Consider the following 18,149-nt stretch of genomic DNA (forward strand, 5'->3'; position numbering starts at 1 on the left):
TACTTGAAGTCCCCAGTACACCAGAACCCAATGATTTATAAGGATGAACAAATATTTGAGGCAATATACTGCATATAAATGATTCTAAATGATTGAAATGCACCTTATGATTTTGGAGGTAAAAAGTTTGAAGCAAACACAGGAATTTAAATGCCACAGAGCAGATCTGTCCTCCTCCTCCCGTTTGACTAACAGCTCCATCTCTCCAGGAAGCCACCTAGCTCCAGATAAGGCACCGCGGAAACGGCTTAATTACACACACGGCCTTATCAGACGACATTAGCCGCGCGGTAATAATCAGCCTCCTCCGTCAAAGCTAGCACCTCCAGGCGCTTTTACACAGAGCGGGCTGCGGGCTGATAACACACGCTGCCAGTTGTTAAAGCGCAATTTGCTGACGGAGTTTGAGGGAATAATGCACATTTGGTTGTAAAGCTGCCAGCTGCTTTATCCTGAGTCAATCCTGGTCTGGATGGGTGCACAAATAAAGGCTCCAAACTGTTGCAAGCAGCATTTTCTGCTTGCTGATCTGGCTTATTATATTTGGATTGTTCCCTCTGTTTTTGTTTTTTTGGGGTTTTTTTTTGTCTGATGGAAGGCATCTTCACACTAACGACATGCGAGCATGTGTGTGTGTTTGTGTGTGATCTTCAAAGCACCTTTCATCTGGCAGGAAAGCCACAATGATGAAGCACTCGGAGCACAGAAAAAAAAAAAAAAAAAAACCTGATGACCTCTGCTTAATGGAGCAGGGAGACATTTTCCCGTCGTTTTCTGTGAGCAGACACAACAGAGAGGCACGCGTCCGCGTCAAGCTGACACCCGGGACCTCCCTTCTTGTCTTCCTTTAGCACAATATTAGCACAGCGCTAATGTGAGGACGCTAAAACAAGGTGGAATTTATATATATATATATATATATATATATATATATATATATATATATATATATATATATATATATATATATAAGAAAACTGTCTCTGTAGACAGTTTTCTTATCTTAGTCCTGACACCTTTTCAACTGCGGCTCGCACCTTTAAGTTCTTGACTGTCCAAAAAGCAGTTCTTTTAGCAGCAATCTTCTCAGCAGCATAGGTGCAAAACAGTAGTGGCTTTACTTTGCCTTATCTCAAACAATAATGTCTCTTTTTATAGCTTCCATTATGAAATAAGTTGATTTTGTGCAGAAATGCAGTGAATGTAAATGTTTCAGGCTAATAAAAGTTCTCTTTTATAACTTGTTTAACAGCATGCCGAATGTCCATCTGTTCATGTGAAAGTTCACCTCAAACAGGCTTGGGGGAGAGTAGTCAGGCCAAAACACGGCAAAGGAGAAATAGAAACTGGGAAATTAGCAAGACTTGGCCGCCTAGATGAAGTTCATCACTTCTGCTGTGTTTTTCACACAGGCCTGAAGTTTAACCAGGATGTTCTGGAGGGGTTACATAAGCAGCAACACTTCTCTTTGCTGTGAACTTCAAGTCAGCTTGAAGGCAAATATTTCTGGATAAAACATTTAAAAATAAAATGCTACTTCTTATTCAAATGCTGTTTCTTATTTGCTGTAAAGGATAAAATTAATTAGAGAAAGTCTGTAAATGGATTCAACCTCTCACCCTGAACTATTTCTTGCACTCTGTGTATTTTTTCAGGCCTAGATTTGTCTCTCTGTGTCTTTGAGCAACAGCCGTTGGGAAATTGCTGCAGTCCACAACTTGATATTCATACTATTTGCCCAACTTCAAAGTTCAACCTGGGGGCCGGAGTAAAAACAAGAATAAAGCGCTCTGCTGTTGGCCGTCTCTTTTTGAAAGAAAACAAAGAATAAAAGAAGGTCTAGAATGTTTCTTGCCATTAATACGCATTTTTAAAGTTTCTGTGGCCTCAGACGTTTTCACTGTTTGAAACCTTGAGGTAAAGCGGAGCATCCATTTGTTGGTGGATATTCTCAGTCATTTAAGACATATCAATCCTAAGTGTTAAAGTAAAAGGCAGCCGGACTTCTCTTGTTTCCTGAACACAATCCATCGCCAATCATAAAAGTATTTTCGGCTCTGAACAGTTCATAAATTAAGGTACCATATCTTCATCCTGACTGGTTTGAATTTCCAAACTTTTCTATCCTCTTTAAACTGCTAGAAGAACACCCTTTTCAAGTATTTCATGCAGTTTGATTTCCTCCGTTATTTCAGCCGCGGTCACATTTGTGTAATCCATTCCTACGCTCAGACAAAGCTACACATGTTCCCTCTGAACAGCAGCGCGGCGAGCAAACCCAAGAAAACGAAGATGTACCGACCTTGAGCCTGACACGGGTGTTATTAAGGGCTCTTAGTCTCTGGATACAACAAGCACACTGCATATAGAGACCTCTCTGGCGCCATCTAAATAGCTTGTGACAAAGTGTGGAGAATGTCTTTGTTCTGGTATTAAGTGGAGGGTAGGAGAGGTGAGGGTGAAATAGGATCAACACAAGAGAAGACGCATCTTAAGACCGATGGAGAGGCGAACGAGATAGATACAGGAACGGAGAATAGCGGGTCATGAGGGTTTAGGGGAGGAGGGTAATCCTGCTGACTGGAGCCATGTTGTGCTCGCTGGGGAAAGGAACTCTGTCTCTCTGTAAATGGATTTGGGTGAGATGCTGTTTATCGCCGTAGCGCTCCCTCTCAGCTGTCAAAACCACCCTAATCTAATCGGGGAAGGGAGGCACATTGAATATTGGTCATGCTTATGTGATTGTGCTTCTGACTCAATGAACCAGACCATGAAAACGTGTGGCTAGAAGGAGCTTTTACACCGGGGTTAGCAGCTTGGGGCAGGATTTGGGAAGTCTGTAACCCGGATGTGGGGACCCCATTGTGTTCAGCAGGCGAGCTAATCTTCATTACCGCGCACAATTATGGGTGCAGGACAATGGAGGCTTCGGCTGGGAAGGGGAAGAGAAACAAAAGTGAGAAAGGGGGTTCTGATAAAGGGAACAGCGGAGCGGAAAGACTCAACCACCTACTCGTAGAGGACTGGTTGGAAGTTGCATCTGCGAGGCGCAAAGTGTTGACTCTGGTGCGGTGCCCACAGTGATAAGAGTCCAAATGCTTCATTCTTACATGCTTCTTAAAGCCTGAATGAAAAGTCAGCTTTGCTTTGAGCTTGTGCAACTGTAAAGACACAGATTGCCAGCTTTGGCACTCATTATGCCACCAAATTTAAGGTTAAGTAAGCAGGTCAGTGGCACAGTGCGCCAAAATAAATAAATAAATAAAAGCTGAATGTGACAAGTTTGCAAGGAACCGGTTCAGTTACCAAACCGGATGACTTCATGTGCATCCAAACCAGAGGTGGGTACTGTCGTTCTCTCTTTATCCCACAGGGACGCTTTCAAAACAGACCTGAGCGACGAAGATTAGCCCAGGCAAGCTGCTTAAAATATTGAAAGATGTTTCCTCTCCCGTCTGCTGTGGCTCTTCTCCAAGAGATAGCACAGAGAGAAAGAGTGCGTGTGAGTTAAGGTTGTATGTACCAGGCGGGGGCTGAGGCAGAGAGGCAGGCTGAACTCAGTAACCTCTCCGGTGCAGAGCGGCTGGTTTTTCTGTGGGAAGCAGAAGGGGACCGCGAAGACTTTTCACCCCAATTTCATCCCGACAATGTGCGGCCGCTCAGCAGAGAGGGAGGGTGGTTAGACCCACTTAGAACGGTGGTGAGAAGTCAGTGACTTTATCCTGTAGGCTTGGTCTGATAAAGAAAGCAGACGACTTGAGGGTAAAACTACCTTAAGCTCTAATTTATAAGGTCAGATTGGTATTTGAAAGCAGTCGCGTCAAAAAATTTTTTTAGACATTTTGTCACAACACAACCACAGACTTCTGTGAACTTTACCAAGATTTTATTTTATAAATCAGCATGGTTTATAAAACTACAAGTCTTTTAAGCCTAGACAACATGTAGCCAGATATTTGGGAAGACCAATACGTTTTTATGCATTTTGGCTTTTCATCCACATAAAAACTTTGCTTAAAAACAATTATTTGTGGAAACTCAGAACAAAGTGTGTGTGTGATTATGGGAAAACAGAGATTTAGGTTCTGGTGCATTACAGCCTGCGTTGCCAATGCACCATATCCACACCAACATCGTCTTGTGTTTTATCAGCTTTATTTTCTAATACACTACTTAGAAGTAGTTCATCATATTTATCTGTCCACACAAACTAACCTCCTGTTGCCATATTTAATCCCTAACAGGAAGTTGTGGTTATTTTGAAGGATTCTGGTGTTTAAAGCAATGCTCTGGGTTGATTTGTTTGGATGAAAAGTTTTCTGAGAACAATCCTATATGTACGATGCTACTTTTGAAGCAATGTGATGAAAATATTTGTTTTCATACGGACCCAAATATGTGTTTATGAAGCTGTCAAGATTGTCTAGATGAAGCTCACCTATTCACCATGGAATGCTGAGTGTGTGTGAATGTCAATTTTTATTTATTAGATTTAGCTATTGACTGTTACAAGGCCATTTAAGCGAAATATAAAAGCTTAGATATATATCATACCACAATAGCTTTAGCTGTATGATTACGGTTTATCTGATTTTGAAATTTGTTTTCCTGGAGTTTTTGCACTCCACGTATTCCTTTTGTTCAAACATCATTGCCAATGCTCATTTATGTTTTTCACATTGTTCCATTATGTAACAATGTGAAAAAGTTCAAGTTCAAGATTTTTTTTTTAAACCCTGTAAGGAACACCTGCTCTGGTAAAGATACAGCGCATGTAAACCCAATAACCTCCGCCTGTCTTCGCCCTTTTTCCTCATAGACACACACGTACACGGTTGAAAATTATTGATGTGCTCTCTTATAAAACAGTGGCTGCTCCCTGAGGTATTCCTGGCAACATCGCCGGGGCCGAAAATAGCAGCCGACCCAAATAAGTGTCCCCGCCGGAGCGTAGAGGGAGCCAGACCAGAGCCACTGACGGCTGGCTTTACTAATTGGCATCGCTTTACAATGAAATAATATCTGGGGCAATAGACTGAATAACACATGGCAGTAAACTGCAGAGCAGGGACGAGCAGCAAAGGGGGATCCCTTCGTTCTTGTAAGCACGGATCATCAAATGCTTTCCCCGAAAACATCCAACAGAAAACTGGATGAAATATTCATGCCAGAGCATCAGCTTAGTTCAAAAATGGATGTAAATAACATCCACAGCAGGAGTCGCTAAATGTTTAAATCCACAAAGTGCTTCTTGTTAACATTTCTATCATTTACTCCCAAAAGTAAAGTTTAGTTTAATTTATCATCCTTTAGCAGATTTCAAAAGCAAGTTTGTCAGAGTTTTGACGTTCAGTCTCTATGGGGCGCCTTGTGTAAATACAACATTGGCAACAAACTTCTCCTCAAAATGTAACAGCTGGCTCTCTAACTACCTGGCTGTGAACTTCGGTTAGTAGGCCGTCTTCTGTATCTAGAGAGAATGAAGTCATAGAAACCAAACATCTCAAATATACAACTGAAAAATAAAGAGGGTTACCAAGTAATAATCAACCTATTAGTGATGGGTGGTGAGCCATTGTCATCTATAAACAACATATCATTATGTGCAAAGATGTTAAATACAGACTGGTAACCACTCTGTTTTTCTAATGAATCTTACTTCACATCATTTTTCAAATTGCTTAATCAGGGAAAATACTCACAATATTTTTAAGGTTCCATTGACGCTAAAGGGCTGCATCATGATACTTAGGGGAAGCTAATACTAGAGTGCTAAATTTGACCATGGTAATACCCACCATGATATATTGGTGTTAGAACATATTATATCAATACTTTCAGAATTGTTTTTGGACACTGTGGCGCATGAGGAATCTCTGAAAATAATTCATATATTTACATTTTTTCATGTATTTGTTTAACTGCCATGGTTGTTTGCTCATGTAAGTGTTACATGTAAGGTGTTTTCAAAGTTAGCAAAAGAGCTAAATGAAAAATTAGCTCAGCAATTAGCACATTAGCAGCTAGCTAACAGGCTGCTAATCTGTGCTAGCAGATTAGCAGCCCATGTCCTGGTTTAGGCAGCAGTACACCTTAGTTAAGGTTGAAAAACTGTCAAGATTTTAGCTTCAAACTTGTTTTCCTATCTAAAAACAAACCAGCTTTCAGAAATTCTCAACACCAGAAAACATTAAAATATTTGTTGTGTTTAGGAATTGAAGCAAATTTTTTGGAACTTGAAATCATAACAGTGTTTTTTAAGAGCTAGGCTTCTATAGACAGTCAAGACATTACAGGGAACTTGAATACAACAACAAACAGTTAAGCAATTTGGGACTAAACCTCACTGTTTTTAGTGTAAATATTGCTTCTCATGACCTGCATTTATGTCAAACACAGGTTACTGCCAAAACACCATTTGGGCCAAAACATCAAAATCGCCTTCCATTAAATTGCTCGTGCACACTGGCGTGTACTTCCAGGGTCTCTGAGTGGGCTGAAGGCATAAACACAGATGTCTTTTGGCAGACTAAATCTTAATTAGCACCAGGAGATTCATCTAATCAAAGGCCTGCCAGCCCATCATTAAGGCTAAAACACACACTGCTCTCCTCAAGTACCAGCAGAGAACAATGGGAAACAGAGGTGTGCTGTCACACTGACGAATGGTTCTTCCCATAGGTCTCATTAAATCACACAAGGGCACTTCCCAGCCTATTCGAAGAGCGGAGCAAGGTGCAGAATCTCCACAGCTGCTTTGTCTGTCTGCTCTGACACCTACACAGCCTTTTTATACACGGATATATTAAAGTGCTATATTTCACAGCAAAACCTTGGGCTGATCCAAGTTCAAGCAGAATCCATTATTTCTTTTTCAGAGAAAATTCAACTCTGGAGGGAGCTGGATTACCTAAACTACAAAATGTACCCAGTTAGCTGGAGATACCAGTGTCTTTAGGGTAATTTATCACCCTGGTAATATTTCCAGCGCACCTAGTTCCAGCTGCCATCAATGGAAAATGGAGTTTATATATTTCTGACCACACATCTGTATCCTCGTACCTGGTTTCAGGCCGATTTACTGAAGGAAACCAGTTTGGACAAACGAAAAGTGCACAAGATGATAAAAAGATTCGACTGAAGTTTGAGGTTTGATCTAATAAAAGAGGAAGAAGATAAAGAGATTAAAGAAAAGGCAGCAGGATATGAAGGTAAGATGGAGAGATAACAGCGGACGGTGAGGTATGTCTGATAAAACCATCCGGTCTGCCGGTGAACCAGTTGGACAGCTCTGGAGCAGTGAGATGGAGGACATGTAAACACACACAAGCTGGCTTTGCATGTTGGAATACGACAGCTGAGCACTGAGGCCGGCATGCAAAGCGTACACATCACTGCATGCAAAGGTGCTTACGTAGCAAAGCAGAAACTCAAGCACATGGATGCATTTCTCTGCCTGTACACTGAATTCCAAGAAATTTCATGACAACCTTCCAACTGCTTTCAAAGGACGTCCTGCCTTTGCGGTTGTCAGCACCAAGAGCTTAAGGCTGTGATTGATAACTTGCTTCGAATGACAACAACAAGCAGCGGTGTTTACTCAGGGCAAATTGCCCCTGCCTCTTTCTCCGGTCCATCTCTTCCTCCCCATTCTTCCAGCTCTGCCTTCTGAGAGAGATGGTCCACATGACTGGGTCTCTAGTTTCTGGATGACTAGGACTCCCTTGAGGTGAGATTAGCCTTGCAGGCTGACAGCTAAACAAACAAAAAGCTGATCTTCCTGCTTGCCAAGGCTGCCTAGCAACAGGTAGGTAGGAAGATGGGATGCGATGCCTTGGATTTCGGAGCCAATTAGTGCTATGAAATGCCTGCATGGAGTGTGTATGTGTGGTCACTGGATGCCCAAACACATGAGCAGGTGGGCTGATTAAACAGTGAAAAAAAAAAAAAAAGGTAGGGAAAGGAGATGTTTGCATAGAATGACTCATGGCTGGTATTTTACATGTGCTTTTCCTCAACATTTTTGAATTAATCAATGCAAACAAGGTGAATTTGTTCACCAGGGACATCAGTCTTACACCCACTCATTGCTAATTTCAACCAGTTGCTGGTTTTGCTTGAAGAACACTGTACGAGAATGCACCTTGGTTCCCTTAGCAACGGATTTACTGGTTTGGCCTTTAGACTGACTGCCTTCTCTCAGTTTCAGGTCCTCTATTAGATCAGCGGATGAGTCTTTAATTTTATTTTAAGGCTTTGTGTGCGTCAAGCATAATGCACACAGAGACAATTAGCGTGTCTGCCCAGGCATTGAGCCTCCATGACTGCTAGTCCTGGATGGAATACTAACCATGGCAGGAGACACTTGTTGCAGAACTGAAGACCTTTGCTGATAAAGACAAAGCTTGATGCAAGAACTCCAAGATAGTGTTTTTACATTCCAGTCTTAGCTCTTCACTACAAAGCAAAAACAAATCACATTTTAATCATTGGCTCTTTATTTGCAAGGTTCTATATTTAGGGTCTTCATTGATGTAAAGGTTTCCCTTTCAAGGTTTTGCAGAGAGAAATACTTGAACTGAAGATTAATGTAGCTCTTTGTCAAACCGTTTTTCTCAGATTTTGTCAAAGCATAAAAAAACAAAGTCATAAGACAGAGAGTTATTGCTTATTTCAAAGCTTAAAACAAGGGTTGAAGATTGTCTTCCGTTTCTCTTTTCTCTCTCTGGTTGCCAAGCCGGATGGCAGCAGCAAAGCATGTCGGATCACTGTAAGGTGCTGTAACGGCTTCCCGATTTCGCCTCAAATGATGTGAAAGTCATTGCCAAGCCATGTGTGCTGGAGTGAGGTGAAAAAAATGACTGGCTCCTCTCCTCGCTGTTAATCAAAGCCGAGGTGGCAGAGCGCTTCGCAGACGGAAGCCATACATAAAGATGTGCTTGTTCACTGCTCCTCTCCCGCCGCCCCCTGCCTCCTTCTCCCCACACAGACCCCTCACCGCCTGCCTTTCTGTCAGCAGATCGTCAGACAAATGAACACTTCCCCGGCTGTCCTTTTTTTCATCAGCGCTTCCCCACCTTTTCATCAGTGCCCATAAAGCAGTAGCCGGCACCTATCATGGGCAATCGCCTCTATGCTGCCTGAGTGATGAGACAGAGGTGGCAGAGTTCACTAAGCACTCCTATGGCACAATAGATGTTACTGGGTCAGGGGGTCGCTCCCACATCTCATTACACAACATACACAAACTGGATGGGCTGTGAATAGGACAAGAATACCTTCGGTAAATTGAAAATAACAATGACATTCTTAGAGGACTCAGGAAAAAAGCTGCAAGAAGTTTAAAAACACACATCATCTACAAATCAAAATTTGTAGCTCCCCACATGGACATGTCAACTCTGGAGAAAGCGTAATGAAAATCTTGTCGTCTTATTCTCAGCTATAACTATTGTGTGCTTGGTCAGAAACTTGTGATTGTGTTTGTTTATGAGGTAAACTGTTGGATTTTTCTTGCAGGATGAATAAATTTAAGGTGCAATTGTCCAAAGTACATACTGTTGGATCAAAACACTAAACTCCTTCCTTCTTGGCCGTCATATTGGGAGAACATTCATCTTCTGTTCTTTTGTTTTTGGCTTACAATATGAAAAATAAAATGAAATTTTGCAGCTTGTCAATCATTATTTCTTCCTCCGGCGAACTTGTGAACTCACAATAGTCGTTCCTCTCTGTCAGGATAATTTTTTTTTACTGTACTATTGCAATAGTAGCTTCAGGTTTACTGTACCACAAATGACAAAACACCGTAGCATACACATCAGCAGAATGGCTTCCACCTCATAGACCTTGAAGGGTGGATTTGAAAACGAACTTCCTGTAACCATATGTCAACAGTTTGTCAACACCCTGCTGGACCCATAAGAGCTGAAGTCTTAAATGTTTTCAATGCATGTCATGTTCCACACTACTCAATGAAATGGATGATTCATTACCACAACTCTGGAGAACTTGATGAATCCTGGCGCTGAACATCCCATTACACTCATTACACCACTTCAACTTCACCTCAAATGCATAACAAGATAATAATCCCAAACATCCATCAAAACATATTATGCAATGCTTAATTCTAGTAAGGTTGCATGTTCCTAAGATCTAAGAATACCGTTAGAAGTAGCTTTAAATCTCTAAAGCATGCCAGTGGGAGCATCATGTTTAGGGTCTGATTTGCAGCCAAGAACACTGACACATTGCATCTAAGTGTGTGGAGTAATAAAGAGAGACTGCCTCAAATTTCTTCAAATATTTGAGGCAGGATCTGCAAGAAGATATAAAACAGACCTGGGTGTTTCAACAAGACAATGATCCCCAACCCACATCCCGACTGAATCCGGGATAAATACAGATAAATACAACCATGGAATATTAGTGAGGGGTGTATGTATGGAATCATTAAAAACTTGTGATCAAAATGTATCTGTGCAACAATGACCAATAGCTTCACATTCTCGGGATCAATGCACTAAGGAAGAATGTTGTGGCTGAGAATGCTGAAAAGAGTCCAGCAGAGATAGCGCGCTGAGCAGCAGCACACATGAAAAACTTCCTTTCATGGCTCACCGCATCACAGCCAAGGCCATGTCAGATACATTCTACACAGCATCCATCTTCAAAAATCATCTGACTGCCATCGGCTTGGAGGCAGGAGTCCAGCTCTGCGCTCCACATCCGATCATCGCGGGGTAGATCGTCCAATGAAGATGTTTAGCATTATGTCAGAAAACGGGAACACATTCAGGAAACGTGCTTCCAGACTAACTGAATTCTGTTTGCGTAACATGGCATCAAGCAGCAGTCAGTGTAAGGTTGCCTGAAAAACACGTTTTTCAACTGGTCGGCGCATTCCTACTTTGCCAGCCGGAACACCTGAGAACACGGTTACCTGGCAGCCAAGGTGTTTCAACTATATGATGTGGGTAAAACCAAACATAACTCAAGCTAACGAAACAGCTCTGCTGAAATAAAAAAATCCATACTCTAATTCTATAAGAAGGAAATGCTCAGACATGGAAGGAAAGGAGAAAGAAGAGATGGAGTAACACAGGATGCTGTGTGATGAAAGCAGCTGTGGCCTATTGACGATTACATAACATATTGAGACATACACAGTGAGACATGCACAAGGCTGCATATGGATGCAGATGGAGATTCACAGTTCCACTATTGTCCCTTAATCCTCATGATCTCTCCGGAGGATACCAGAGAGGGTCCTTAATGCTGATGCACTCCACTGCTGCTGACCACAGCTTTAATAGCCCAACGTGGGGAAACATTTCCCTCGGAGGCCTCCGTCAAAATGCTAAATGACTCCATCTATCTGCATCCCTTGCTTCTTCTTCCTGCTCATCATGAAGCTCCATTCCTCCCTACACACTTGTTCTCTGAATGTCTGTCTGCGTGTGCCCATCAACCCTAAGGGTAGTGCAGGGTGGAAAGGTGGGGAAAGGCGGGGGGTTCAAGCAGCCCACCGAACTGTGAAATGCAAAACCCTGCGGTTGGGAGAATGTGCGTGCTCTGCAACTTCCACCAACACCCCTCCGCCACCACTACACCCTATCCTGCAGACTGAGGTGCCACTTGGGAGATGTGCATGTTATTGAATTGCCAACATGGACTGGATGTGAGTGGATGCGTCTGTGAACACTGTTTGCATATGGCGGTTGCCCCGCTGATCTGTCCGTATTTAGAAATGCCACAGTCACATAGGTTGCCAGGCCCATAATGCGCCCAGCAGCCTCATCCAGATATTTTTGCTTGGGTAAGCATCAGGAACTCTGTTTACATGAGTGTCCTAGGACTGTGTGTGCTGGAGCCCTGAAGGATGATATATGTGTTGGAGTGTATGGAGTGTGTCCAGAGGTCAATGATACACCACTAAGGTTGGTGTTCGGTTACATCCCCTCCATCGGGGTCAAGTGCTGGAACTAGGGGCAGCTGAAAAGTCGACGATGTCAACTAGAAATGTATTACATATGGGCAAGAATGTTATTCCTTGTGGGCTTTTATTGATTTAACAATGCAATAAATAAATAAAAAACTGGATATTTGAATTTACTGTAGATTTTCTCTCGTTCACACAGACTCAAATACCCAAATACACACCAGCTAAATTTTGGTATCCAGTATTCTGAAACTTATTCTTTATAAGTGTGAACAAACAATTGTGTCCAAGTAGTTGATTAGAGGTGAAGCTGAGCTGGTACAATACAACTGTAACACTTACAATAAGATAGATTCAGCATGATGCTGCCTCCACCATGCTTAACAGTAAGTCAAGAATTTGCCACATTTCTCCAGACATGTTTCTTGTAATTGTGGTGAAATAGTTCAACATCGTTCTCTAGAAAACATTTGTCTGGTGCCATTTCAAATTCACTTCACTCTGGACATTAAACCTGATGTTTCCAGTTCCTCACAGGCTTGAGTGTTAGCGGTCAAGAATTGTTCCACGCCACTTTATTTTCCTCTGAAATCGTTTGGCTCTCCTTTACAGAGTCTCCCGAAGCACATAAGTATTTTCCCAACTTGTACTCTATCATTTAAATGATTTGAACTGATTATCATGAAATCTGCAGCTGTTTAGAAAAGGCTTAAGCTGTGCAAATCTATAATTCTCCTTCTTAAATGTGTCTGAGGATGCATTTCAGTTCATTTTTTTGACCATGTAGCTAAATCAGGCTTTATCTGAGCAAATGTCAGTCTACTGGATATTGCAGCCAAGATAACGAGCCATTTCTTTTGGTCCGAAGATGCAAAGCAACACACGCTCTCTCTTGGCTGTCAGGGAAACTGGGTTCCTCGCATAATGAGGAAGTTTTTTTGACCAGCTCTGCTCGTTCCAAATCCCGCTCAGCCCTGCTGTTTGTTCCAAACCAAATCTGAACAACCAACTGTACAGGGATTTGGACGCGAGGCAGCACAGTTCAGTTTGGCGCCATTAGCTTCAATAGTGGAACAAATAGCAGCCTCAAATGTACCATCTGCAGACCTCCAAAACACTTTATTCCCTCCTCTGCTCCCCATCCCCCTATAACCGGCTGAATCATGCCTCGCAGACACCAACAGGGGACACAGTCATCACTCCTGCCATCGCGTCTCAGGGAGCCATTTAGGTGCCGACTACAACGGCCTCCTATCTCACCATCAGAAGCTGTAAAAGCATCAAATTCTAAATTGTGCCCGGAATACAGAAGGGACGGCTAAAGCCATGGGTCCACTGCAGGAGACAAAGCTTTTAAGGCGAGCCACGACTCATAATTCCTGCATTCAGCAGGGCTTGTGTTGTGCCATCCTCATCCGGCTACAATGAGCACAATGAGTGCTTTGCCAAGAACATCTCTGCTCTGCATGGGGAAAGGGGATTTCATAATGTGGGGCCAGTCATAATCCTCGTGCTCACAAGGAAGCAGTGTGATCTTTTTATCCAAAGGAGGGGTTGTTTGCCAAAAAAAAAACTTCTGAGATATTTACTTCAGTGATTCACAGCAGGACATTGAGGTTTTAAGCCCTTTTACAAAATGCTTCTAAATGGAAACTGTTTTTTTTTTTTTTTGCTTTTTTCCCCAGTGCTGTTAAGCTACTTGTTTTCATCTTGGGGTGTTAAACAGTGCTGTTTTGGTCACAGCAGGTGGCTTCACACTTGGGGCGTACAGTGAAACCTGACAAAAAGAGACGTCCTTCAGGACTCCATTTGCAAAAAATGGAAGAGTGGTGAAAAGGATTCAATCACCAATATCTAGTTTGGCCACAATTTCATTCTGTTTCCATTTGTCTCAGCCACATTTGATCAGGTTTAACCAACTAAAGTACTTTAACAGGGCTTGGAAATCTACATGACATAATCCGATGTATTGTACCGTGGAGCTACAGTTGTGGATCTAGTTCGGCTTCAATGTAAGACTGCATAACTTTCAGATTTCATGTGAACTCAGACCTATTCTTGCCTATTTTTATCCTGATACAGATTTTAACCATGCAGGGTCATGAGTTGGGTTGGGGATTGGTGTGTAGTAAAGTGAGGGCTGCAGCAGTAATTGGGTGAGAGGCAGGGTACACCCTGGAGAGGTCACCAGTCCATCACAGAGCAACCTAGACACAGGAAGACAAGCATGCACACACACACACACACACACACACACACACACACACACACACACACTTCTGATTAATTGCAATCGGTTAACTAATCCAACATGCATGTCTGTGCTGTGCGAACAGCCTGGACTATCACTACAGAACGTGTGGATGCAAGGAGAAACTGTGCGATCTTGAAGTAAAAATATTTTTTCTTTTCCTCCATTTTCTTTTTCATAAGTTTTCTCACCTGTAAAATACACCAAATTGCAGACTTTTTCCACATTGGATAACACAGGATTGTAGTTTTACCTCAACTTATTGAAAATCTCTTACTGACTTGTCTACTGTTGATTAGCTTTAGCCTCCAGGTACCCAAAGATAGTTTTAGTAACCAACCATTACCAAGGCCACTTATTTTATCTTTTGCCACCACTATGGTGCTAATGAGGGAGTATCTACAGGAGGATGGTATGCTCTTCTACTTCTCATACCTTTTCCACCTGGGTGGTTAACTGGAGCCAGTGTCCAGCAGTCATTGAGCAAGAGGCTCCATAGGGCAACCCAGACAGAAACCATACCGACCTTAAGCTAATTTTGTGTTTCTACTGAATAATAATTAATCTGCAGCCTCTCACCCAGAACTAATCTACCATCTGGCCAAGGAAACTTGAATTGTAGGATCATTGAGAAACTCAAAGCACTCCACTGCTATAAGGTACTAGTTTAGTTTGTGATGGAGCGGGATGGATAGGTGAACTCTCAGCCTCCTAAGCTTCCTGATTACACTGGTTAAGAAAAACATAAAGCACCTGAAATGATGACAGAACAATTTACTGTATCTGTTATTATTTTCTCATTGTTGCATGATACATGCCCAAGGTCACACATGGCCAGATTGGTGTAAAAAAAATGTTTGAATTTGTTTAATGTTATCAAAGGGCATGTAATGGGATGGAGATGTAAAATAAAGCCAAAGGTTCTTAACTTTAAATTAGGTGCTTTCCTTATATATTGTGGTGATGATGTCTCTTGAAGTGAGAGCAGGAAATAGATGCAAGCTGCCAAATGAGAGCAAATAAAAAGCTTTAACTCAAAGTGTTTTTTTTAAACAGAAAGTGCTTCCCTTTTTTCTCCAAAACAGGCATTATATCGGAGTGAGCGTGCTGAAAAACAATTCCCGTCAAAGCAAAAACTGACATTTTCGCTGCTCACAGATAAGAGCTTTCCCAGCCTACACACACAGCTGTCTCCCTCTTCCATTTGCATCAGGTATTGATTTTGAGACGCAGGCTGTGGGGTGAGAAGCAGCGCTGCATATGGTACACGATGCGATTTTTCCTTTTTTTTTTTTTTTTTTTAAAGAAAAGCACTGACAGTGAAGGCAGGGAGTTTGAGACTTGTTATGAAAAGATGCGTCGGTGGCGAACAGTAGGATGCCAATTAGACTGCTCGGCCACGGAGAGGAGATCTGCGGTCACGCACCGGTTTCTCCCCTCCTCCATCCTGCCTCCTCCAGCATGGAGCAGAGAGGAAAAAAAACCTGAAGCTACTATTACAAGAACAATAACGGCATCATATTTCCATGCATTGATTTTCCTTCCTTCTCTCTCTCTCTGTTTTGCATTATTTCCCTGGTCAGTCATGTGCGCTGTGGAGAGCAGCAGCAATGCAGTCAGAGCAGGCCCAAAGCTGAATAGGGACCAAATGAAATATGTGAGAAGTCACACATTTTCTACGATATACGCCAAATATAGCTACAGGTAAAAAAAAAAATAAAACTAAAAAAAAAATTATATATATATATATATATATATATATATATATATATATAATTTTTTTTTTTTTAAATCAGTGGATTACATTTTGCCTTGAAGTGATTTCTATATTAAGAAAGATTTTTGAAAAATCTGTATTTAATGTTTTTATTTACAATTGAGACGTACTTAGAACTTTGGATTATTGTTAACAAAGTAGAGTATTACAATTATTCACTGGTGTTAGTGCTGCAAAACATTTTCTGACAGTTATAGTGCTCTAGTTCCCCCCTGCTGGTGAGGAGGACTTAACTAGCTGCTTAGTTTTCTCACATCTTAAAAAACTGCAAAAGTAAACAAAACAAAAAAAAGAAAGCAGGAATTTGGGAAAAACTAATTCATTTGGTAGCTTTGATTTGGAAAATGTATGCAAAATTAATCTTTAATTCTTCTCCAAATACTCTCACATCTCTTTAACATCCTCTGACATTTTGGGCAAAATACATTTAACATAATCATCATTTAGTGGTACAAGTTTGAAAAGCTTGTATTAATTGGCTGCATAGTTATATATTAATATTTTGCATTCAAACATTAAAAAAATTGCTACGTATGAATTCTAAACCTCTAGAGCATAGCGTTTAATGCTAGCTAACTTATTTGTTAGTAGCATTAACACATAACATATACAGTTGTTAAGCTAAATTTTCTAACATTTTCCTTATTAGTAGTCATTTGTAATTATTTTTCATTTCCCTTTTCTCTTTTTACCTCTGCTATGGACTAGGGTTCTGTGTCTTTTACAAAACTTGAATTGTATTAAGAGTTTTTGTGCTTTACCCCCCCCCCCCTGCTGGTGTGGAGGACCTAGCTAAGCGTAGCATTACACTTGGGTGCTCCAGTTAAACCAACAATAAAGCTACAAAATATACATTTATAAACCTGACTTTTCTAAAAACTCCGGTGCTCCCCCTGCAGGTGAGAAGGACCTAAGCAGCTAAATTTGCTTATTCCTCTGGCTGACTGCATGCAGGTGGCTCCTGTATGAACTTCTAAATTGCAATAAAAAAATACCCTGAAAGTAGAATGACAAATCCATTCATTTACTCCTGTTATCAATCCAAAATGTATCTAAATTTTTCATCTAAATACTCGCAAACATGCACAGACTGTCTGCGCTGCGCTGAAAAATTAAAAGACAAACTGCAGATTTTGTGTTTTCTCAGCCGGCTCCATGTGATTCCCACTTCTCAAGCGGAACTTCCACGCAGGAAAAGGGATAAAGGTGGGACTAAGAGAACAGATGATTTCTCCACTCCTCTTCCAATTAAAAATGGCAGGAAAAAAAGCCAGACATGTAAGGGTATCTATTATGGATAAGAGGGGACTTCTATCCATGAGAGGAGGAGGGGGGTTACAACTGACTAATCTAAAGGATGCATATATTATTCACGATCAATTCAGTCTGCATTATGAGATCTGGATCTTCATCTTCCGGTAAAGCGCCTGACAGCTTTATTAGTGCATAAATAAGTATTTTAGGGAGGAGGGAAAAAAGGGGGAAGAAAGTTATCGCCTGCATCCCGAGCGCATGGCTCTGAGGGGTGGGCGGAGGTTCGGCCACGTACCTGCTGCCAGTTCTCCTCCAGCGACGGCATGGCCGAGAAATAGCCCGTGTCGTGGACGAGCTGAAGTTCCTGAAAGATGCCGTGGTTCGCCAAGACATCCATGCTGACGCTCCGGCAGAGAGCGAGAGAGAAGGAGGGAGAGGAGGAAGGGGAAGAAAAAAAAAACAACCGGGGAGGAAGCGGCAGAATGATCCACAAAGAAACGCGCCTGTCAGACTTCTACATCCACTTGTGTCATGTTGGTCCGTGTGGCGGGGTTAAAAGCGCAGTGCAGCGGCCGGACGCAGAGCAGTTCGAGTCCCTGTACCTGCGCGCATAATCGGTGCGTAAAGGAGACTGGAGGTGGACGGACGCTCCACGCGTATCCGTGTTGCCAAAACAGCCTGTGATAGGGAGCCGGGGGAGAGGGCGGGGCTCCGCTAAGTGAAGGGGCGTGGGGGCAATTTGTCAATCAAAGTCCCTTTGCTTTGCCTTCTTACCGAGTGGGCGGGTGATGTTGGGGAGGGAGAGGTGATGATGGTGATTAGAGGCGGGACTTGATGGATTCTCAGGAGGTGATTGGCTGCGGAGGCGCTTCGACCAGCTGCATAGGTGAGCTGTTTGTGCAAAATATTTAGACTTGGAAGGT

General features: G+C 42.1%; 1 protein-coding gene across 1 annotated transcript in view; it reads right to left on the minus strand.

Annotated features, from left to right (window-relative positions):
• LOC106925659 (Krueppel-like factor 7) overlaps positions 1-17,886 on the minus strand; it is a 43,614-nt gene extending 25,728 nt beyond the window's left edge. The window contains exon 1 of the mRNA XM_015000099.2: positions 17,522-17,886. Coding sequence (XP_014855585.1) covers positions 17,522-17,623 — 102 coding nt within the window. The 5' untranslated portion in view covers positions 17,624-17,886. The remainder of the gene's footprint in view (positions 1-17,521) is intronic.
• Positions 17,887-18,149: the final 263 nt, after the last annotated feature.

The sequence above is a fragment of the Poecilia mexicana genome, unplaced genomic scaffold, assembly GCF_051168715.1.
Source record: "Poecilia mexicana isolate PSO_F unplaced genomic scaffold, ASM5116871v1 scaffold_2, whole genome shotgun sequence".
Classification (NCBI taxonomy): Eukaryota; Metazoa; Chordata; class Actinopteri; order Cyprinodontiformes; family Poeciliidae; genus Poecilia; species Poecilia mexicana.